The sequence below is a fragment of the Sphaeramia orbicularis genome, chromosome 4 (assembly GCF_902148855.1).
Source record: "Sphaeramia orbicularis chromosome 4, fSphaOr1.1, whole genome shotgun sequence".
Taxonomy (NCBI): domain Eukaryota; kingdom Metazoa; phylum Chordata; class Actinopteri; order Kurtiformes; family Apogonidae; genus Sphaeramia; species Sphaeramia orbicularis.
The window spans coordinates 38,713,823-38,737,835 of NC_043960.1; the positions used below are offsets into that span (position 1 = coordinate 38,713,823).

Consider the following 24,013-nt stretch of genomic DNA (forward strand, 5'->3'; position numbering starts at 1 on the left):
AGTTGAAACACATGACACATACCAGTGTTTTGGGACTGACAACACAACTGATTAAAATATTGATCAAGATGGAACTTATTTAGACAACAAGCTCAATTTTACACAAGCGTATGCGCACAAAAACCAATCAGGAACTGCTTTTACTCAGAAAAATCTGAGGTTTTGGAGCGAGCCAACATATTCTACAGAGAGTCTACACAAGTCTGATTAAAAGTGTGTTGACATTTAATATGACTGTTTGATTTGGCCATATGACTGTGGTAAACAAAAATAAACTCAAGAGAATTATCAAAACAGCAGGAAAAATAATAAGTCAGCAGCAAAAGTAATTAGAGACACTGTTTGACACGACAGTGAACAGGAAGACCAGGTCTGTCACTGGTGATACACAACATACACTACATCAGGAGTGACTTCGGCAACTAAAAAAGGTCGACAAAAGATAATTTGTATCAAGAGCAGTCAGAATGTTAAATAAGCACATGTGATAGAAACTGAAGACCCTGGTGCTAAAAGTACTGAAGTCACAAAAAATATTTATAGAGTGGACTTAGCTAAACAAATAGACATGTTTATATGCTCAACTTGAATTGTCCAAAAATGTGACTTCAGTACTTTTAGCACCCGGATCTTCAATTGTCTGTAAATGTGGTAATGTGATGAGGATTGTTTGTTTATTGTTTATTGTTTATTGTTTATACAGATCCCCATCAGCTTTCACCATAGTGGTTGCTACTCTTCAGGTCCATTAAAATACAAATACAGTTACAAAATACATACATAAAAAAACAAGTTTACAATTCATTTTTATCATCAGCAAGCCGAATATTTCATCTCAACATATAAACCTTAAAACATTCAAACTTTTATCTTTACCGCAACTTGGATTGTGAGAGTCAAAACAATCATTTGCATTACTGCATTTCCTTGAGAGTGTTTTTTTTTTTTTTTTTGAATGAATATAAGCTTTTAGTGTGTTTGGGGCAGCCATGGCCTAGAGGGCTGGAGAGTCAGCTGGAGCGTTGGCTTGTGACCGAAGGGTCGCCAGTTTGACTCCACGGACTGGCAGAAAAAGTTGTTGGCTGATGTGCCCTTGAGCAAGGCACTTAACCCCCCATTTGCACCCCGGGTGCCTGCTATGGCAAGCCCGCTGCTCTTAGTTTGCAGTGTGTGGTGTGTTCCTGCATGTTCTAGATATGGCTTAAAAACAGAGGTTGAATTTCAGTGTGTGGTAAATTGTACTGTATACTGACAATAAAGAATCTAAAAAAGAAGAAATCCATAGACAGGAGGTCCTTTAAAAGACAGAATTTTTTAATCAATTCGTTTTTGGTTTGGGGAGTTCAAGGTGACCCATGGTTGTTCTTAGTGTGATGTTGGTTCAGCTTATTTATTTGATAGTATGAGCATGTATTGTGTGTGCTGTTTGTGAATGAAAGGAAATTTTCAACTGTGGTGGACGATAAAGTTGAATTGAATTAAATTGAGTTGAGTTGAACTTAATTGAAATGAACTGATCTGAACTGAACTGAATATTAGAGAAAGACCTTGTGAAATACACAAAACTCAACTTATTTCATATTCTATTATAGGTAGAAAATACACAGAATGGGACATATCATGAACATATGCTTCACTTGTACGCTGTATATTTTTCTTATTATTCTGAGGAGGTAAAGTCCCACTCACAATGAAAACTTTACCACGTCCACTTACTTTATAACAGATGGACAGGGCGCTTGGAGTATTCGCTTGCGCAGTGCGTCATCTAGTGGTCAGATCCGATTCCACTTCTCCTGCTCCTGCTCCTGCTGCTGCTGCTCCTCCACTCTCTCAGCACGGTGAAAAGAAGGGGGAAAAACCCCACTAGTCTGCCTTTGTCTCCGGGGAGCTCCGGTCGATGCCTCGTCCCACCATATGTCTGATCGCAGCTGCCAATCAACAGGTCAACGCGACCCCGGGGAGGCAGGCACTGGTGGGGAGAGATCAAACAGTGGACCTCGGGGATGACAGATGCAGATGAAAAAAAGGCAATAAAACATTGCTTCAAAGATGGCAACGGTGCACTGGGAGGCAAATTATTGTTAACAGTAATCTGCAGAATAGCGCCTCGCATTCTGATCGATTGACTATTATAGAGCCTTTGAAGCCGAGGTAACGCCAGGCTATTGTTCATGGTGGGACACAACCAGAAAATAGCAGCTGGTTTTGGTTCAACTATAGCGTTTCCTAAGCCTTAAATACTGCTTAGTTGTATGCAATCACGCTTTCTAATAACACTTGCAATTTGGACTCCTCCAGCCTTTAGGCTTTGTGTAAAGACAGTTAGTCACATTCAGCTGCAGACTGGACGAGATTAGAGCCAGGCCTACATGTGTGAGGAACAAAAGGAACAAGGAGAGCAACTGCACCAAGTCACTATGAATAATTACACATATTACATGACACTCTACTTTTTAGATTTGCGATAATCTGGTTATAATGTCAAGTTTTTTTTTGGTTTGGTATTTTTTTTAAAGAATGAACATCAATGCTTTCATTAAATTCTCTTCCCTCATTCTTTGGCCTCAAGTATATTTTGAATTACAGTTATTTATGTAAAGAAATTAAACAATGGCATATCAAATAAACTGCAACACAAATCAAATTAGCATTTGTGCAATAACTATTTCCAAAGCCTCATTTCAAAAAGAAAAGTCATTTACAATATATTACACACACATAAGAATTAGGATGCACGATAATAAGCTGCTCTAGAACTCTGCAGCACTGGTTGGAACCTGTTTGGAATACAAAAAAAATGGCACAGAGACATGCAAACAAATGATTTTCAAACACTTATTACTTTGCTCCCCATCACAGAGAGCTCAGATCAGACTATTCAATGTGCCTGTCAATATTCATCATTTTCAAAGCATTTCTTTTACCAATCAGTTATTTTCATCTGGTTCTTCATTACCCTAAAGTTGAGCCTTTATTTCATTTATTTTAATGCAAGAAATTTTTGAAAATGCAGTTTTGGGGAATGTAGATATAGGTGTTGATGTCATATTCTACTACAGCATTATGTAATTTCCCTAGGATTCATATTAAACATTATTCATATTAAACACAACAGACTCAGAACCGCTAAACCTCACAAAATTCATGCCCAAATTCTTCTTTCCTTACATTGTCAGTTAGGTTTAATTGCACCTATAGGTTTAGCTCTAACAAAAAAAAAAAAAAAAAAATGTTGAGTCTATATCCGGATCAGTGTGATCCATGTAACCTGAGGGGAATCAGCTTTGGAATGCTGTTGTAAATGTGTTGCATTAAAATACGGCCATAATGATTCATCGTCACCTCAGCAGGACTGATCTTCTTACCTCACTCTCTGCTAATCAGGGAACAAATCTTTGAGCCTTAATCTACGGCCCCCCGCACCTTTCCGCACATTTTAGTAGATTAACCAAAACACATGCACATATGAACGCACACATAGACACACATACAACCTCTATAGAATGTATTTTTACACACAATTATGCAAATGACACAATTAGGAAAGTGTGACACTTGAGTGCTACTCCTGTACCTCTGTTTTTATACGAATGTTATGTAAAAAGTGCTCTTTATGGCAACATAATAGACAAAGACATAACTACGATTTTTCATTGTTTTTGTTTGGCACACAAATACTATAAAATATATAACTAACATAAAGTATGTGTTTTAAAATCACAAAATTGCAATTAACTTCCTTGGAGGGAGCATCAGATTGAGGTCATGAGCTTTCAGTTCAGTGTGTGTGTGTGTGTGTGTGTGTGTGTGTGTGTGTACAGCAAACATATGCAACCAAATTAAAGCCTTAAAGCTGGCGAATTGAAGAGGATTTGATGCGGAGAGCAATTCATGGGAATTAAGCAAATTAGGTCTCCAATTAGCAGTTGACATTGAATAGGAAGATTTGGTGAACAAAAATTAATTAGATGGATTTGTCATTGTTCTAATCAAGACCCAGAGAATAGAACTGTTGTGGATAACACCCCGGCTCTCTGCCTCTCTCAAGCTTTTATCCCTCTGACATATTGTTTGTCTATTTAGAATCTAATATCATGTCAAATGGTGCCTTATTCAAATATTCAATAATTTGCAAATAAGAAGCCCGTGTGAGCCGAGACAAACAAACTTCACAAAAGTCAATGTATGACCTAATCCTCTTAGGCTGGAGCAATGTCGATGTAAATGCCAACCTTTGCAAGTCAGAGAGGAATTTCACTATTGATGTGAGAGCCAGATAGGTAAAAATTGACTTTGTTCTTTTTATGGCAGTGTTTTTGAGTCATCCCGAAGCTGCAGCTTCTGCTTTGGAGACAGAGTTAAGATCTTCAGAGTGTGTCTTTTTCTTTTATGCCCTCATCCATAGATCTGAGCATTGTGAAGTCAACTTTAGTGTTATTTTTTTCACTTATTTGCTCTATGTTTCTGCACTGCCTCTTCTAAACACATACAAAACCCCTAACTTGAAACAGCCTCTTTTCTTGTCTCCCATACCTCCCCTACCTCTCTCTCTCTCTGCCCCCTTCCCTTTCCTCTGCTTCATTCATCCCTTACCTCCCACGGTTCCCCCTCTTTCTGCAGCAGTGGTTATGGATTATACTGTGTGATAAGCTTCCTATTGCTTGGAACTATTTGGGATTGCTCAGATTATCTGGCCTCCATAGCCTCAGAGTCGGCTTTGGAGAACCCGAATTTAGTCTCTTAACGCAGAAGATTTTGCATCCCGACAGCTTTGAGTAATTAGCATCTAACCCCAGGTGGTATTTTACCAAAGGGCTCACTTTTAGCACACTCTATCTGCACACACAAGATAACACACACATACACATCACACAGGAGGCTAATAAAACACAAGATTTTAATGTGTAATGATTTAATGAGATTATAACAAAGCATTACATTAGGTTAATAAATGAGAGACATGCTGTAGCTTCATTAAGAATCACACAACCACAGCTATTAATGACAAAGCAGAATACAGTTATAATTAATTTAATTAATTCCTGTTCAATTTTAATATCACCTAATTAAAAAAGGTACTGCCACAGGGGCCTCTTTAATCCAAAAATGTATTAGTGTCAAAACATTATTATTATTTTTATTTATTTATTTTTTTTATTTATTTATTTTTTTTACAGAAAACTTTCAAAAAACAAGTTGTAACCTCTTAATCCTTTACAGGGAACTCATAGAAATACTCTGAGATTCAAAATTTCAACCTCAGTGTGTTATTAGAGGACATAACAAGATTTTATTATTTTTGTGAAATTATTGTCATGTAGAAAATCAAGTTCCACAAAGTTACAATATTTGGATCCTTACCCTTAAGTGGCAATTTTTTTTTTTAAAGAAATAAAAATAAAAACTACAAGAAAAACACATGTAAGTTGAAAAGAACATGTATTTTAGAACATTAGATCATTCTTTTTCACAGCATTAGACCAACATAAGTACTGATCCAGACCCCTGTCCACATCCACATTACCCCTTTGAACATCATTCCTTACATTAGTACCATTACTTTATTGTACCGAACAAAGCAGGTACACTCATTGTTCATGCAGAAGTGGACCTTGTAGACCCTGCAGACCACATACGACCTGAGATTGTTGACTCATAGTCCTCACTGTAACAGTTGGTTACACTATCTTGTAATGTATTCAGAAATTACAAAAATAGTCACTTGCCTGATAAAGGGTTAACATCCACCAGGTCACCAGTGACCTAGATTAAGGTTATAATTTGGGGTTGGAGGAATATGTTTAAATTTGAGCCTTGCTTAATCTGATGTAGTTCAGTTGTGCTTGAACCACTAAACACAGAAACTCCGAGATGTTCCCTTTCAAATGAAGCCAAATGCATGCCTATTGCCCTTACACTTCTGATATAACCCTAACTTTAACCCTAGTATAAAGTTGTGTGTCCATGAAAAGAGTAGATGTTAAAAAGTTAAATCTTTTGGTACAGAGCCATGCATGCCAGGGTAGAGTCCCACTTGTGGATGTATGGTGGACCAAGGCCAGTAGAGTCTGGGTGCCAAGCAGGATAGAGGGTGTGTCGGAGCTTGTGGACAGCACCAACAGGCTGTTCTATGTGGGTGGATGATGGCGGGGTGGTAAGGGGAGCTCAGGGAGGCAAACGGGACCTGCCGTGCCTCTCTGCGCACCCTCCGCCGTGCCCTCCGGCAGTGGTAGTCACCGTTAGAAAAGTCCTGGTAGTTTGACGGGTGGATCGCCCAGAAGTGACCCTTGCCGTTGTCGCTGCGTCCAGCTTTGATGAAACAGTCATTAAGGGACAAGTTGTGACGCACACTGTTCCGCCAGTTTTTATCCTGTTTGGAATTGAAAAGAAATATGATAAAGAATGACGTAAAATCTGAACACATTAAACAACAGATCAGGTGACTGTTAAGTATCACTGATCCTCTTCGAGACGTCACCTTGTCTTGTTGTTGGCAGAATGCATGATAGCGTGTCAAGACAGTATATGATCACAGTAAGACACGACACCCTGAGTTACCTTTTTAGCGCATCAAACCAGCGATCAACTTTAATCCACTCAGCTATGTTCAATCTGTTGTTGCACCTGGTAAAGGCAGTGGCAGTTTGCAACCTAGCAACGGGATTACTTTATTTGGTAAATTTGCCAACAAGAAGATCATCTAGTGTCCCTGTGAGGAACTAATTGCCTAACTACTCAGACAGATTACCTGTGCCAAGTAGGTCGCTTGTGAAACTTGTGAAAATGGCGACTACGCTATTTAACAATGGAATTACACATAAATATCTTTAGAAAACACAGTTTCTTGGTCTCATTGTCTGCCACAACTTACAAAATTAAGAGTCAGTTATTTATTTTTAAATATTCTCAGACAACAACCATTTTCATTGTGTTTTTTTCTATAAATTGACTGATTTGAACTGTTGAACTCCTGCATAGTTACAGTGAAGCAGATTACCTCCTCTATGGCGCCATATAATATGTTGGTTTCTGCCTGTCAGGTAAATACAATAACATGAAGCTCTGACATAAACATACCTTACTCCTAAAGTAAGGGTAATGGTCCATGATCCACTGGTAGATGTCACATAGCAACAGTTTCTTCTGCTCTGACGCCAGGATCGCCTTGGAAATGAGTGCGATGTAGGACTGGTTGGGTTTGTCAGGGGATTTCTCAGGAGCGCCACTAGTAGATGTGGTGGTGGTCACCTCCTCTTCCCCCTCCTCTTGTTCTTCATCCCCCTCCTCTTCATTGACTTCCCTTTCTTCAGACGTCTCTGAGGTCTGAATCTTCCCATCCCGTAAGTTAGAGTGAATCCCCACCTCTTTGGGTTTAGGTTTCTGATGATTTAGCATGTTGTTCGCTGTCTCCTCTGTCGGGCGACTTCCTGACGGTTCTTCTTTAGAACCTTTGACTCCTTTATTGAACAGAAGGTAGTCAATAGTGAAGCTCAGTCCCAGTCTTTCTCTGCCGCCGTTGTGGCTGCTGCTGTCCTCCATAGTTATTTCTGAATTTAAATATCTCAGACTCATCACAAAGGTTTTCCTGCTTCCAAAATGAGGTATCTGGTAATGAATGAAGAGATGCTCGTTAAAATTTCTTCACAGATACCGTGTCCAAGTTTCACAGCATGGCAATTTTATTTTCATCTGCAGGACCCTTCACAAAATGAACGCTGCAGTGCCCCTCGCTTCTTTCTTCGAAGACTTACACTTGACAAGATCACAGATAAAGATGAGCCTCTCAACTGTTGTTAACCTTGTTGCGCTCACCAGCGACACAACCTGAACCTGTGGAAATGACGTCAGTCCCGCAATGTCTAAATACAACAACCTTGTTTGCCAAAAAATCTAGCTCAAAATTTTTCAGTCCTTTGGTCAATTTGTCTCCTGCAATCAGATAACCTTCCTCAATGTCCAACAGCTTAATGTTCCTGAATTGCAGAGTTGTGCTTCACGATTGTGAAGGTGACCCTTTATATATGACTGTGTATTTATCCATCACAGAAAGGGGCAAAGAAGGCACAGGGGAGGTCCAGGTAGGGGGTCTCAAATGAGGCGGATTATTTTTATTAACCTAAGCAAATCTTTGTAATTACGAGAGATTAAACACTCAAGGTTTAGTAAGACAGGGTGTGTGATGGATGCTGTATAATCAAAGGCCTTTCAGGACCTTGTGTTATCCTGTTAAAGTTGTTTTGTCCAGTTGGGATGCTATTACCTCAATTAACAATGACCAGTAATTAATCGATCAAGTTCAATGTTTTTAGAATTACAACTCCATGTGTGTGTTTTCTGTAGGAATTGTCTGTATTTTATCCATAAGCTGCTGGATATAGCCCATTGTACACAAATGAGTTACATGGAAACAAAAAAGTAAAACTGTATCTTGTCAATGACCCTTTTTGAAACAGTGTCTTCTTTGATCATTATTCCAAATATTGCTAATTACTACTGTTTTGTTTGTTTGTTTGTTTGTTTTTTACACACATTATATCTAACTAAAGAACTCAATCCATTTTTTTCTGGTATGTAAGTCCACATAATATGTGAATAGAAATTTTTTGTGCTGTATGATCATTAAAATACCATTCTTGATTCAAAGTTGTCATGTGATATATAAGTTATATAGACTATTAATTAGATAGTTACTATGTGTAATCTACATCAGTTTTCCTAATCTGTTTACTATCTGTTATTTACATTATTAGGACTCAAAACAGATGTAACCTTATCATTAAGGAAGCAAAAGTAATATGTTATGATGTATAAATGAGAGGTGAGGGTGGGATTTAATGAATTGTCTTGTTCCCACTCCTTTTCAAGCAATACATATTGAATTTATTTTGTTATTACAAGTGTACATGGCAATTGCTATACTGTTTTGATCGCCTCTATTTATTAATCTATTTGCTCTGATATTAGTTTCTTGTGCACGTGGTTTTGTTTTTTTTCTTCTGCTTTAAACAAATAAATAAATGAAATAAAATTAATGAAATGTGATGGACAAAAAAGAAATTCAAGTCTTCACCTTTTCATGTTTTCTAACCCTGAACTTAACATAGAATGTAACACTAAGTAATAGATAGATAGATAGATAGATAGATAGATAGATAGATAGATAGATAGATAGATAGATAGATAGATAGATAGATAGATAGATAGATAGATAGATAGATAGATAGATAGATAGATAGATAGTCATTGCATTAGTTCAAATGTTATATCAGTTTAAGAGGGGTAACAATTAAATCACACACTCGGGTCAAACCATGTACCATATTGCCCTCTTCTGTTTAAATACTGAAACATAAAATGATATGCACAAAAGAAAGCAGTGTGGTGCCTTTATGCTATAGAACACTTTTTATATATAATTGTAAATAAAATCAAATGTATGTCCATGGAAATAATAATACAACATAAACCTAGGAGTAAGGCCATCTTAAAGGGAAGTCTCACTAATGGGATTTAGGAATAGATTTCTTCATGGATCTTGTGCAAGTGTCTGAAAGTGCGTACATTACAATATCATGTACTTTAAATTAGTCTATAATTTAAGAGAATATTTCATCAGGCAGAACTCTACACCAGCTGTCCTTCTTAATGTATAGTGTGTTCTTGACATAAGTAATTTAAGCATGTTATTGAAGTCACAGCATCCATGTTATTACATGCTGCTCAAATTTCCTCAATTGTTTTCTGTTTCTATAAGACTATTCTTTACCACATCCAGGGGCTCTAGGAAAAGCTGGACTGGATCACCAGAGGGACTCTGAGCCTGTCCTTTTATTATGCTTATTGTTTTCATGTTGCTGGGCATTTCACAGTATGAGATTTGTTATTTTCACCTTGCATTGCTAATCTGCATTGATGTGTAACTAATTTTTCATTACTCCTATACCCATTCACTAGTGCACATACCACAGACAAAGCATGAACTCCATATCCCACGGCTGGAGCCATTACGTGAAGTGGATTTTTTCGCTCGGACGGGATTTCAACAGACCATGCGATCCGATCCACTTGACATCCCATGCTTTACTCCCAGGATGAATTTAAACAGTTCTTGAAGCCCACATTGGCCATAACGCCATACTATCAAGCTGTATCAATATAGATATCCAAATACTTTAACAAATGGCGTCACTAATAGACAGTGAGGCCTATTTTGGAATTAAGACCTGTCTTGAGTGTTTTTAAAAAGTTGCACTGTAACTTTAAAACGTGATCATCCCGCCCATTTTGCATGTAGCGCTTTCGGCGCTGGAAAATAGGGCGCAATGATTGGCTGAGGTTAACTGTCTATCAAAGACTGCTCTCTGTTTCATTGGTGAAAGACTAGCCGTCTCCTCCGACTCTCGCGGTACTGCTGCACGAAGATGGCGGCCGAACTGGTGGAAGCGATGGCAAGTAGAGCTTGGCTTGCTTTGATTTGACGGCGAGGGGCGCGGGGACGTGGGTTGAAACTCAGCCCGGTCGTAAAGAAACCGGCATCTTAGCATGAATATTGATAAGAGTTTGTAATATCACAAACATGTCGTACTTTGTTCAAGACGAAACGAATTAGCTTGGGCTGCTAACGTAGCTAGCCTGCTAGTAAACGTTAACTCGGCAAGTGCGTTGGTTTGGCTAGCATCACGCTGGCTCTGAGGGAAGGTACCGAAAATGAATGATGAGAGCACAAAAACGTGTCGGGGTGTCGTGTTAGCGCATTCTCCGACATGCTATTTTAACACCTTATTTGTCTTCTTATATTATAGTTTAACAGTGGAGTTTATGGAGATGTGCACCTGTCAGAACGTCCAGTTGCAATGATTGAGTGCCGGAATTCTAAGAGCATATATAGCGTTACAATGCGATGATAGCACCTTTCACTGAATGTATCTGATCCAGATGAATAAACATTTGCATTTATCATGATCTGTTTTAAGGTCGAAGACGTTTTATTGTTGAACGTTCATACAAAGTCCATCCGATCGAAATGAAACAATAACACTGAGATTCAAATGATGATAAACATGCTGCCTATTAGAGATGTAGCATCGATTTTTTTTTCAGTGGTTAGTTTTACACTATAACTGTACAGTATTATGTTTCATTGTTTTTCTTGTTTATTCTATATGAATATGCTCTTCCAAATTATATTTTAGCCGTTCACAAGCTTTGTTGTTTGTTACAGTTCATTAAGATGATGAACGTTAAAGTGGTTATTACATGATTCTATCACCAGTTAATCTCCAAAACACTTTATGTCACCGTGCCATTGAAGTGAGCAAGGACAAATGCTACTTTTAGCCGGTTTCGCATAGTTTCAGGCAGTGTTATGTCTTGTTTAGTATTCATCTAATCAAAACACTGAAGGTGAAGTCAGATGTAAACGGGCAGGGAGATCCTGCTAGTAGCAAAGGTATTTAATCAAGAATTTTACAAGACACTGATTCTTATATATATGTCATTGTTAGTTTTATTTTGCAGACTTTCTGGAAATTAAATACAAATACTCTAAAAACTTTGGTGATTAAAATCATGTACCATGAAAATAATTGCTTCATTACTCATGTGAGGCTGTCCCTTGGATTTAAAAATCACTGTCAGTTTGTTTTACTCTAACTTGTATGTCCTTTTTCCCTTGTAGAACATGGTCAAAAGTTTTCGGGTCTCAGACCTGCAAACGCTGCTGGCCTCAATGGGTCGCAGCAAAAGTGGGCTGAAACAGGACCTGGTGGGACGTGCACTGAGACTGGTGCAGACTGAATATAGTCCGGAGCTGCTCAAGAACGTCAGGCAGCTGTATGAATCACGCTTCCCCAAATCATCTGGCTGGTTGGCAGCGCGACGTCCAGAGGGCGTCCCAGTAGCCTACTCTTCCCTCAGCTCCTCCCCTACTGCCACCTCTCAGGGCGCAGACTACCTCAATGGCATTTCCAAACCAATACCCACACCTGCAGCGGAAGTCAAGCTGGTGCCACTGCCCTTTTACCAAACTTTGGAGACACTGTTGCCACCAACAGAGCTAAGTGAGTCAAGATAGTTTAATTCAATTCAATTTTATTTGCAAAGCATTATATCACAACAAGGTTGCCTCACAGGGCTTTACAGAATCAGTTGAATAAGAAAGTAAACAACAGTCAAATAAACAGTGGATGATGGAAATGGGTTAATGTCGTGGGTATCTCCCATCCTTAGACCCTCCTTCTCAGCAAGGAAAAACTCCAAAACCCAGTGGGTTCTAAGGTTTCATTATCCTGTTAAGGTCATGTATTTTTGAGAAGTGTAATATCTTTTTAATAGATTCCCTACATCACTGTGTGACATGCTGAAGAGTTATGGGTTTTATCTGTCTGTGTTTACAGTTGCCCAGAACAATGAAAAACTGCAGGACAGTCAGTGCATATTTGAGTTAACGCCCAACCAAGCTGACCAGATTAGAAATGCAAGGTACGAAAATCAAACTCTTCTTTCCAAAACATATTTGTTTAGTTAATTGTAGATCGAATGACGTACTCTGTAACTGATGCTAACTATGTTTTCCAACCTTTCAATTGTGCAGCGAGCTTCGTCCAGGAATTGGATCAATCCAAGTGGTTCTTAGGTGAGTTTCCTATAATTGGTTAAAATTAGTAAATATCACAGTTTTGTTGCTTAGCTGGTTGAGTTACATTTATGCATCTGTGGGAGTTTATTTCTCCCACAGATGCACAAAAAAAGGAAAAAAAAAATCTAAATATCTTTCCCACCGCAGCTTTGTTTACATCACTATTGTGAAGTAGTAGACTTGACCTTAACCGTCTGGTGCTAAAAGACTGGAAGTCCTTGTATAATGCTTGTGGGTGCACATTCTTAGGGTTTTGTAACCTTTATTTTTCTTGTCATTTTCTTTTTTACAGAATCTGTTACACAGACTCCATTGGCGTTCAGGAGGATCAGTATCCTCCCAACATTGCTGTTAAAGTGAACCAGTCCTACTGTCATGTACCGGTGAGTGGTATTTATGGTCTGAGATGAGCCGGTTGTAGAAAACAGCACTTTTGCCTGCCTGTTGTTCATTAGTGTTAATAGATACAATGTCAGTCCACAGGTAGGATATTAATTGCGTTGTAAGGGTAGTTTCATGACCAAATTATATGCTGGTGTCAAATTGCATAAAAAAGGCAACTGCTAAGACTCTGATAATTGAGAACATCAGTAAAATCTAAGTTGATAAGTACTGTAAAATAACTTTAAAGTTACACTTGTGATACATCTGTGAAATATTGTCATTGTTGACATCAGAGTTTTCCTTTCTGTTGTAAGCATTAGGTTCTGCACCCAAGCCATTTTGAGAACCCACTAAGTTAAAGTGATGTCAAATCATTATAGTGAACATTTCATAACTAAAGAACTCAATGGCTTTTCAGTGATCTAATAGTTGAAGTTGGACACTGGTGGTTTTTGCTTGTAAGCTTTTATTTTTATATCATTTGTTCAAGGTTTTCAAATTGTATACACAGTTATGGTAATTATCGTAATAATTGAATGAAAAAAGGAAAAAGGTCTTGCAAGAAGAAGAAGGGTAATAAAAACTAAGACAAACCAAACATTTAACATTTTGTAACCTTTACTTTTTGGTGTAATATTCTGATTGTTTCCTTCTCAATAGAAAGAGGGTGAGCTCCCATGGCTTTTTAAAAAAAATCATTTAGTCTATGCAATGTCAGAAAAAAAATTGAGAACGTATTGGTTTGAGTTTGTAATCACAAAATAAAAATAACAATTGTTATGAGTTAGCAATTTTGAAATACAGAGGATCGGGAACTTAATTTAAGCCCGCTGTAGTTCTAGTGTGTTATCCCCCCCAATTAATAGAGTCCTTTAGTTCAATAATTTTGTAGTTCTTTCAGAAAAGAGTGTTTTCTGGCAAAAGTGTTTCAGGCTTCATTGTTTATCCTTTAAATACACAAAGAAAGACAGACATCGAGTTTTGCCTGAGGAAGAGTGTTGAATTATTTGCATAATGTCTAAGCTGCATCCTAATGTTGTCATTAATGAGTCTCAAATTCTAATTAATATCAAAATAATGGATATTTTTCAACTTATTACTTGAGGGGGAAAAAACTACTTAACATAAACCACTTCTGCATTTGTGTATGTTTGTGATTACAGGGCTACTACCCCTCAAATAAACCTGGCGTTGAACCCCGTCGTCCTTGTCGCCCTGTGAACATCACTCCTTGGTTGCATCTTTCCAATGTCACTAACAGAGTCACCATCACCTGGGGAAACTTTGGCAAGGTCAGAGTTTAATGCTGACTCTCAGTAATCCTACTTAGCTCAATGTCATTGTGGCAGCCAGGCAAGCAGAACAGTCAGATGTCTTTGGATGCATCCCAGTTTCCTTAATTACATCCACATTTATCTCAGTCCCATCTTTTCATTGTCTTTCATCTCCTAAGGAGAGACAAAGCAGGAAACATGTTTTTAGAGAAACTGTCATCTTATGGGACATTGTTTATAATAACATCCCATCTGAACCTTCTGTCATTTGGCTTTAAACTGCGGTGTAGAGGTGTTTTATGATTAGGAACACAAGTTTGTCGATATGCACATTGTCCATTAATTGACCAGGGGGTTCAATTATCAGCATTAGTGCAGCAGGGTGTGTAGATCTTCAAGTCTTTCAGTATATCAAAATATGTCTAAACAGGAAACTGCTTATTTGTCAAAAATTTCATTCTGTACAATGTATAGATCAGTCACTTCTCAGTGTATAAATAAAACTCTCACTGATCGCACATAAACAATGGTCTAGAATGTACGAAGTACTTAGGTTTACACATAGAAGTGTAAAAAGTCAATGACCATGTGATACAGTTTCAGACCAGTCTGATCAGCTGTACAGTTACAGATTTCCAATAACTGGGATTTGTCAGTCCAGTAAAAGACTTAAGTGAAGAATGGTCTTGTGTATGCTTGCTCATCACTTCCCACAGGACTGAAACAATGTCCCAGTGAAGGCAGGATTGAGTAGTGAGAAATAATCAAATAGGGGATGTACCCATTTGCACAGCAAATTTGTCCAGCTTCTCTTAGTAGATTCCAAGTTTTACCAAGGCAAGCTGGGACTTGTAGTTGTTTGATTGCATTGTGGCTCCCACTCTGTGTGCAGAATTTCTTCAACTTGCTTTTAGGATGTAGATTTACTCTTACCTCCTCTTAGCACCTTCTTTGGAGCACTCCTATCTAAACCGATTAGGGATGTGCAACGTGAAGGTTTAACACAGTGTGAAAGAGGTTTATGTACACACTGTATATCATGAAATTTTGTAAAGTAGTCAGCATGTTTAACCATTGTATAGCTTCATGCTAAAGAAATGGATAAATAAAAAAATAAGCTACACCTTCCAAAATTAAGGAAATCTCACCATTTCTCACATGGCTACAATCCAGCTGTGGCTGGGTGACCAAAGGCAGTTTCACTCTGAAATTCAGGGGTTTTGTTAAACATTCGAGTCTATTTGCACAAAAGCTTTTTCGTTTTTTTTCAGTACTTAGAACATTTCAATGAGGATGAAGGAGAATGTGATCTTTACTTTTATCCTAAGATGTGTATTATCAATCAATTTATGTAAGAGGACATTAGGTGGACTTGTGTGACCAGGAAGTTTTAGAAGGTGGGGTTATCTTTAATTTTTCTTGTAACAAAGGCTGGAGTTGGGAATTCAGGAGATCTTCTGTAATAAAACATAAATGTTTTGTGTCAGTTGTAAAAGGTACTGACAACCTAAATGTGTTTTCAGCGGTACTCTGTGGCTGTGTACTTAGTGAGGGTGTTCACTGCTGCAGACCTCTTCAGCCAACTCAAACTGTGCTCTGTTGAAAGCGCAGAACGCTGTCGTGAACGCAGTAAGTTATAGTTCTTTACATGTTTAAGGATTACAGTCCTGAACTTTTGTAATGAATTTGTGTAGTTATAACATATTATCTAACAGAAAGTTGGGGGATAATGCTTTGTCTTCTGTTTATCTTTAGTCCAAGACAAACTACGCTTTGATCCAGAAAGTGAAATTGCCACCACAGGCCTCCGGGTTTCTCTCATCTGCCCAGTGAGTATCTGCCAACAAGAAAAACTCACCTAATGTTGAGTTGCGACATGCGTCCTAAATGTCTGAAAACTCTCTCTCTTCCTGTCATCCCCTTTGCAGCTGGTGAAGATGCGTCTTGGCGTGCCATGTCGAGTTTTAACCTGTGCCCATCTTCAGTGTTTCGACGCAGTCTTCTTCCTGCAGATGAATGAGAAGAAGCCCACATGGACATGCCCTGTATGTGACAAGCCCGCTCCCTTTGAGCTACTCACTATTGACGGGTAAGGAGATAAAAGCATGCACTGACTTGTCCCACCCTGCAGCACCACCTTCCTTTTTAATAAATTCTGAAAATCTACACTTGTGTGTAATTTTGATGGTATTAGGGGTCAGGCTGGGGAGAAGCAGAGAAGTAATATACAGTAGCTGCAAAGAAACTGAGGCATTTTCAGGACTTGTAATGCAACTTCAGTCATGCACTGACTTCCTGTGGGTTTCTTTGGTTCCTACTATAAGACAGTATGTTTTTATTTGTTGATCTTTACTGGTTTACTCAGTTTAGCAAGGCTGTAATGTAGTGATCTATTAGAATCACTGTAATGAGCTGTTCTGTTTTTTCAGGAATAGTAGCTGCTGATGTCTCACAAAGTGCCAAACGTTTTAAGCTAAGGAGGCAAAATGTGCATAAACAGTCTGGAATAGAGATTGTGAAATAATGGCAGAACACATGAACGCAATGATTTTCCTATTTTGATATATTTCTCATATAGTTTAATGATGCCTGAAATCTAAAGAAACAGGGTTCATTTGTTGCAACTTTAGTATATTTACACACTCTTTAACAAAAGATGTGGCGCTGTGCATCTCAACCAGAAAACACTAAATAAAATGTCATTGTTTCTGGCAGTGTGGCCAGTTTGGTGTGACGTGAACTTGAATGCAACATTTCCAGCACCCAAAAACTATAGAGACTTTTAGAGAGGTGTTTCAGAGAGTTTCCAGGGGACACTGAATGCATCTCTGTCACTAATGGCTTTTCCAGTGGACATCTGTGCAAAACTTTACCGATCTTTACTAAATGTCAAAAAAACAGAAGTGCGTAACGTCGGTTTTTCCATTAAATCACAAATGCTATGATTCATTTTATTATCGTGAGATGACACGAGAAGTCATTCCATAAACATGGCGATGAATGTAAATATTGTGTTGATTTACAGATATATTCATTATTATATATTACCCCTCTATCTTGTACTAAATTCAAAAATGACTCGGTTTCCTGGTGTGTCCACATATATCACAGCATGTTTCTTTTAAAACTCTTCTTCACTTGTTGTAATGTCCGTCAACATCAATTTTTTTTTTTATTCACGTGACTCTAGTGTTGGAAAAAGGTCTGTCCATTGCAGTTTTGCGTGATATACCAATTGCACCACGCCTGAAAAACCACCTCTTGCCAGCAAAAAAACTTTTCATTGAAAAACGAGAATTTGAGTGAAATTGTTTTTCCATTAGGCAAATTTTTATGCGCAAGTTATATTCGTGCAATTTTAGGGTCAATGGAAAAGCAACTACTGTGTTTTAAAATCTAACAAACAACAGCAGAAGATGGAAGCATCACATATGTAAATGATAGGAAAACACAGTATGGACTCTTAGCTGAGTTTTTTTTCCTTTATAACTACTTTGGTACAAACAATCCACCTGCCAGGTTGAAAAAGACTCCTGATATTTACTCATTAAAGTGAAAATCTGCCCACATGTGATGCTTCTTAGGCATAGGCATTTATGTATTCTGTGTGACAGGCTGTTGGATATATCCATATAAAACATAAATGTCCAGTTTATCATTGCCAATTTGCATAATTTTAATCATAATCCCAGTCTGAGATTGTTTTACTGCCCAGCTGTAGTCTGGAATTAGGACTGCAGAGGAACTGGTTTTGTTTTCTCATTATGGGGAACCAACTGAATGAATGGTATTAACTCTTTCGGTGCCAGACAGTTAAGGGGCTACTAAGCCTTAAAAGTGCCACAGAATTTGGCCGTTTTTCAGTATTTCACGTCGTTTTTATAATCGAAGTCTGAATCGTCATCAGAACTCATTTTCTAGCAGAAAATGCTTTCTCCTTTCCAAATGCTTTCTCCTTTCCAGGCTCTTTTCATGGGTCGTTCCACGTTGGTGGAACGCTCTACCAAGTGCTACAAGAACAGAGTCATCCCTGCCTATCTTCAAGAAGCTCCTGAAGACCCAGCTCTTCCGAGAGCACCTCCTGTCCTAGCACTTTCAAACATTCCATTTTAAATATTCTAATAAGGTTTTTCCCAGGACAACCACAGATTCTTTCACGATTATCTCTGGACCTGCTGCGGTGGTCCGGCCTCTTCCCTGCCCTCATCATCACCACTCACTTATCCTCAACCGCCTCCATGTGTCTCCCCCTACTCCCCCCTTCTCCCCCTCTCCCCCAGTCCCTATCTCTATCGCTCTCTCTTTTTCCCCTTCTCTACTCTCTCTCTTTAACCCCAACTGGTCAAGGCAGACGGCCATCCTCCAGGAGTCTGGGTCTGCTCGAGGTTTCTGCCTGTTAAAGGGAAGTTTTTCCACGCCACTGTCACCAGTCACAAGTGTTTGCTCCAGGAGGATTCTGTTGGGTTTCTGTAGAATTGACTTAGAGTCTGGTTTTGACCAACTCTATATATAAAATGTCAAGAGATAACTTTTTTGTGATCTGGCGCTATATAAATAAAATTTGATTGATTGAGTGATTTAATTGGTTTTCCCCTGTAAGTCGCTTTGGAAAAAAGCGTCTGCCAAATGCGAAAAAAGAAAAGAAAAAGAAAAAAAGAAAAAGAAAAGAAAGAAAGATTCAAAACGCACCGGACGCAGCCGATTCATTATTGTTCGTAATTTGCAAGAAGATTTGAAAGAACGTCATCGAAATGTGAGAAAGAAATGGGGGTGGATGGTTTGTTTATACACAAATATGGCGTGTTCTCCAAAGCCGATCTGATCGGCCCGTGGCACTTTAAAGGTTGTATTCGTAAAGCCGATTTAATCGGCCCATGGCAGTGAAAGAGTTAAAGTTAAAAGTCAGACTGTATGTAGGAGATTGTTTTGTTGTTTCCAGAGTTTACCTTTACCCAGTGCACCTGTTGCATATCAAAGTGTACAGTGAATCTTCTCAAATATCATCCAAAACTGTTGAAATCTGTCTTTAAAAGTCTTTGCAGTGCTATCAGAGGAACTTAAACATACTGAAAGCATTGTGCTACATTTGCCTCAGAGGTATCGGAATCAGAATTAGAATAGCTTTTATTGCCAAGTATAGTAGAATGGACTTTTACAAATAGGTGTGTGTGTGTACATGCATGCAAAGGTACAGTCCTTAAATTAAGCTATTATGAAAAGTCATGATCTTGCGTTGTGTTCTAGTCATGTTTTTTTTGGAAGTTCAGACTTAATTTACAACTTATGTGCTGTTTTTGTTAAACTGTAACATATTTTATTCACCAGTTTCTTCTGTGTTGATTAATTTTGGAATGTTACACTATTTTTCTCTGTTTCTCAGATAGTACAGTAATTTGAGGAGGCAAAAGGATGGGCAGCATCTGCAGCCTGCAGGACAAAAGATGATGAGACAGGCCAAAAACAGAAATCAAACCCATGCAGAACTCTGCAGGCATTATCACTGGATTTTTATTATCGCATCCCGTTTCTGGTGTGAAATCAGTTTGTGAGGTGACTCTAACAAGCAGTGTTTATTTCAGGCTCCTGTCCGAGATTCTGAAGGAGACGAGCGAGGACATTGAGGAGATTGAATATTTAACCGACGGCTCCTGGCGACCCATCAGAGATGATAAGGAGAGGGACCGGGAAAGAGAACGCAGCAACACACCAGAGTACCCTGTTGTTGACATATGTAAGTGTGCAACACTAGTTATTTTATAACTGTGATCTGAATCTTTCTCATAATCAGTGCCACATTATAGTCTCTTGTTGAAATGACCCTGTGGTGGAAGAAGCTTTCAGATCCTGTACATAAACAGAAGTATAAATACCGCATGAGAAAACAATTCCATGTGGATGAAATGAAGAAATGTATGTAGATGTTATTAGTGAAATGTACTTAAAGCTGTAAAACCTGAAATCAGGAGGAAAAATGTCAAAATTTGAAAATACATACCTTTGCCTTTTGCAGCTTTCTTCTCTGTCCAAAACAAAAGACCAAATCGACCTGATGTAGTTTCATGCCTTTGAAGTAAAAACACTCTTCTAAGCTGACTTGTCAGGATGGTTAAAGCCACGTCCACATTGTCTGAATGAATCTGATCAGCTGTTTGTAAATAGAGCTGTCAGTCATGTACTTAACTCACTCCCTGTCTGAAAACACCTGTGATTTGACAAAATTTGCATCACGAGATAGATTTTCAGTGGTCCAGAAACACAGAAAACAAGTAGATGCACATGCTATGTCCTCTCAGACCACTTAAATTACAATATGCAGAAAGAGATGTATGAAACTTGGCCGAATTATGCTTAAAACTATCAACCACTGCAGCTTTAAGATGAAAAGTAATAAGTAGTCGTGCAGTAAAATGGTCCTTGTCCACATTTTATTCTATTTATTATAGATCATTATTTTAGATTGTGACCACTGAAGGTTTTTAAAGAGATTTGTTTTTTATATTAAGTCAAAGAATTTTCTTGAATGTTTAAAAAACACTTAAAGCTCCAGTGTGTCAAAAGTACAGTCAAAAGTGACACATTTGGGGAGTTTTTGACTAAGAATCTACAGTGTTCAGATAAAAGTAGGGGATCAAAAACTACATCACATGTATTGGGGTAGAAACACAAAGTAGTACAAAACAGGGGAGTACTGTCCCTGAGTCTGGCACATGGTCACATTCCTCCCCTAAAAATGTTTCTGTGTGTCCAGGCATTCCCGAGGCAAACGGTCATTCACCGGCCCACAGCAGCACCAGTCTGACAGGCAAATCCGGAAGCAGTTCCGTGGGGGTGTCAGGAGTCACAGGAGGACCCGCTGTTGCGCCAGGAGGAGGCGCAGTGGTAGATCTGACTCTTGACTCCTCCTCTGAGGAGGAAGGGGGAGGGGCCGGAGGAGACAGCGAGGACACAGAAGACAGCGCCGACAGTCCTGCCCCGAAAAGGGGCCGATACAACTACGACAAAGACCTGGTCACTGCCTACTGACCCTTCAGTTCTGTCCCCTCATTGACTGACACACACACAGAGACAGAGAGACAGGGGGCTTCAAACCTGAGGACAGGAACACAGTAATCCACTAGATGCAATGACCTTCCCTTTTGTCCAAACATCGGAGCCTTTTAGCAGCTCTGATTTCTATCCAGACAACACAAACACACACTCAATCGAGCACTGTTAATGAATCTTCAATCTAGAGCGATTAGGATTCCCGTTTGTACTGTACACCACTGGAAGCAACTCTTAACCCATTCTGGCCAACCGTCACCCTGCAGTGAATATCTGTACCGTCCTGCCTCTGCTAAAGAGACTGAATGGATCCAACACCCCCTCCTCCCCCTCTCCTCTCTCCAGATTCTTCCCTCTTCACCATGCCATCTCTCTTTGTATTTGACTTGGAATTACAGGCTCTTTTAGCCATGGGCGTTTGATGTTTGCGTCTCTGGTTTTTGTCACGTTTGTGATGAACAGGCAAATTGAAAATGGGGTCACCTCAGCAGTTTTTGGTAAAAGGTCAAAAACAACAAATGGAAAAAACACGAGCAATGAATATTTTGGGAGAACTAGGTAGAAAGTTTTCTGGAGTGTGATTGCAAAATTAAACCTTGTGATATTATTTCTGGTTTTTCTTCAGAGAATGAATTCAAAAAGCTTGAAAGGGGTTTTCAGGAATTTATCCTTTTTAATTATGAAAGGGCAGAACACAATACTGGCCTCAGTGTGTTGATGCTTTCCATTTTTATTTTGTCCTTTAGATAAAGAGAACCTACCTCAGTCATAAAAAAAAAACTTAGCAGACTGACCAGAGAGTAGCTTAGAAAGAAGAGGACAGAGGAATGGAGTCTTTCTGAAGCCAATTTTACACTGGAGATTTTGTTTTCCTGCTTTTTTTTTCCTCGTTTTATTCTTTTATTCCATCGTTCGTGCAGCTCTGTACCCTCTAAAGCAACAAAATCATTGTTGAAGGTGAGTTCTTTATTGGTATGCAGCCAATCTACGGGTGTCAGTGGTCTGAAAACATGCCACCCTGTAAAATGTACTAGGGCTGTGTTAGCATTGTGGATGGATTAACTCATCAAAACAATTACTGTATGGCAGCTGTGCCAAAGCAGATGTATTTTAAGAATTCACTTAAGTGGACCGGATAGGACATATGATTTTGGTGCCTTTTTCTGTTAAACGGTAAAGACTGGAGGCCGTTGCTTTAAGGCTAGCTGAGCTGGCAGCAGGTGAAACCCCAGTTCAAGAGAACATGTTTTACTTTGATTTAGTCTATTCCCCCGCTGAAGTGGCATAGGATTCAGAAGTGCTGCCTTCCTCCCATCATTTCCTTCTCTTAAAATATTTAACTACATAAAATTTTCTTAACAGTTGTTTGAAGTCAGTCGTCGTAACAGTTGGGGATGGTTCCGTGTTGACTGGAGCGACCGGTTACATAAAGAAGTCCACCTCTGCTCCTGCGCTCTGGAGTTGTAATTGGTCTGGGCTTTTTTTTTTTTTTATTTCTGTTGACGGATGTTGCATTTCCAAAGCACCATTCAGATTACTCAGCTGCGTTGCGTTCAACACGTCTGGCACAATGAAACTTAATGAAGTGTCAATAAGTGCAACCCCACCTACCTTAAGTCATTGATTGGATTACAAATCGTCCTGTCTCAGACAAGCGGAGGCGTCTCAGCCAACAATCCCCCTCAGCCTCCTTCCTATGTAGATAAGGTCATATCTATTTGCTGGAATAGAATTGGACTTTAATTGCTACATGCAGTAGGCTCACAGCTAATATTCCTCTGCACTTGCACTAGTATTGTCAGTATGTGACGGCGACTGCTCAGTAGAGGATGCTCAGGCTGGATGTGCTGTCTGCAGGAGGGTCATCCACTTTGGTCTGATAGATGTTGATGTGTTGTTAGAGCTCTTTGCACTTTGTCTGATACTTCATCCCCTTTTTTCACTTTAAAGCCATCAGATAGTGAGTATTAATCAAGGATTTCTGACCACCGTGGCCAGTTCTCAACCATCTCATGCACAAGATTTAGAAAATGTGAAACTAGACAAGCAGTAGAGGCTCAGAGGAAAGGAGGGAGGGAGGGATGGGGTGGGGGGGCTGAGCATTGCATGGTGTGTTTCCTTCGCTTATCACCCCGTTGCTGCAGTTAAATCGGAACAGAATCTAGTTTTGTTTTTGCTGAAATGCACAGAAAAATGACATTGATCCAGGCACATCCTCAGATAGGGTTGATGATTGGGGAAAAAGTAGGTCGAGTCAAATCTGGTCTTCCATTTTTCTTTCTCATTTGACACTTTTGACAAGGCTTAAAAACATCAATTTACCGATGAAAAATATTTGGTAATCCACACACGCTTGATTGATGGCATTTTGCCTGTAATACGATAGTCTGCCCCGTGAAGATTTTCTATATAAATCGCTTTGAAGCTAAATGTAAAGAACTCTAATACCTGTTTTTGAGTAGGCCACTTGTAAGTAACTGCTATACATGTAAAACGGTCATTTGCTGGCCAGGCAGAGAAGGTCGTTATTTGAAAGGTTCTACTAAACTTCTCTTTGGCTCACGGTTAAAGATTGGAGGCAGTTCAGGTTGCTTCCGTGAAACTGAGCCAGAAACAGTCACAGGTTATTCGGAAACTGCAGAGAACTGATGGTCTGGTCTTTTTTTTTTTT

General features: G+C 39.0%; 2 protein-coding genes across 2 annotated transcripts; one reads left to right on the forward strand and one right to left on the reverse strand.

The window, feature by feature from the left end:
- Window positions 1-5,669: 5,669 nt before the first annotated feature.
- Window positions 5,670-7,989, reverse strand: foxq2 (forkhead box Q2). The gene is made up of 2 exons (XM_030131945.1): window positions 7,081-7,989; window positions 5,670-6,373 (listed from the first exon to the last, which is right to left on the reverse strand). The coding sequence occupies exons 1-2, from the start codon at window positions 7,573-7,575 to the stop codon at window positions 5,984-5,986; spliced, it is 885 nt and encodes a 294-aa protein (XP_029987805.1). The 5' UTR covers window positions 7,576-7,989; the 3' UTR covers window positions 5,670-5,983.
- Window positions 7,990-10,412: 2,423 nt separating this feature from the next.
- Window positions 10,413-23,580, forward strand: pias4a (protein inhibitor of activated STAT, 4a). The gene is made up of 11 exons (XM_030131936.1): window positions 10,413-10,451; window positions 11,681-12,062; window positions 12,399-12,483; window positions 12,596-12,637; window positions 12,933-13,023; window positions 14,188-14,316; window positions 15,822-15,927; window positions 16,054-16,127; window positions 16,227-16,387; window positions 19,878-20,029; window positions 21,047-23,580. The coding sequence occupies exons 1-11, from the start codon at window positions 10,425-10,427 to the stop codon at window positions 21,319-21,321; spliced, it is 1,524 nt and encodes a 507-aa protein (XP_029987796.1). The 5' UTR covers window positions 10,413-10,424; the 3' UTR covers window positions 21,322-23,580.
- Window positions 23,581-24,013: the final 433 nt, after the last annotated feature.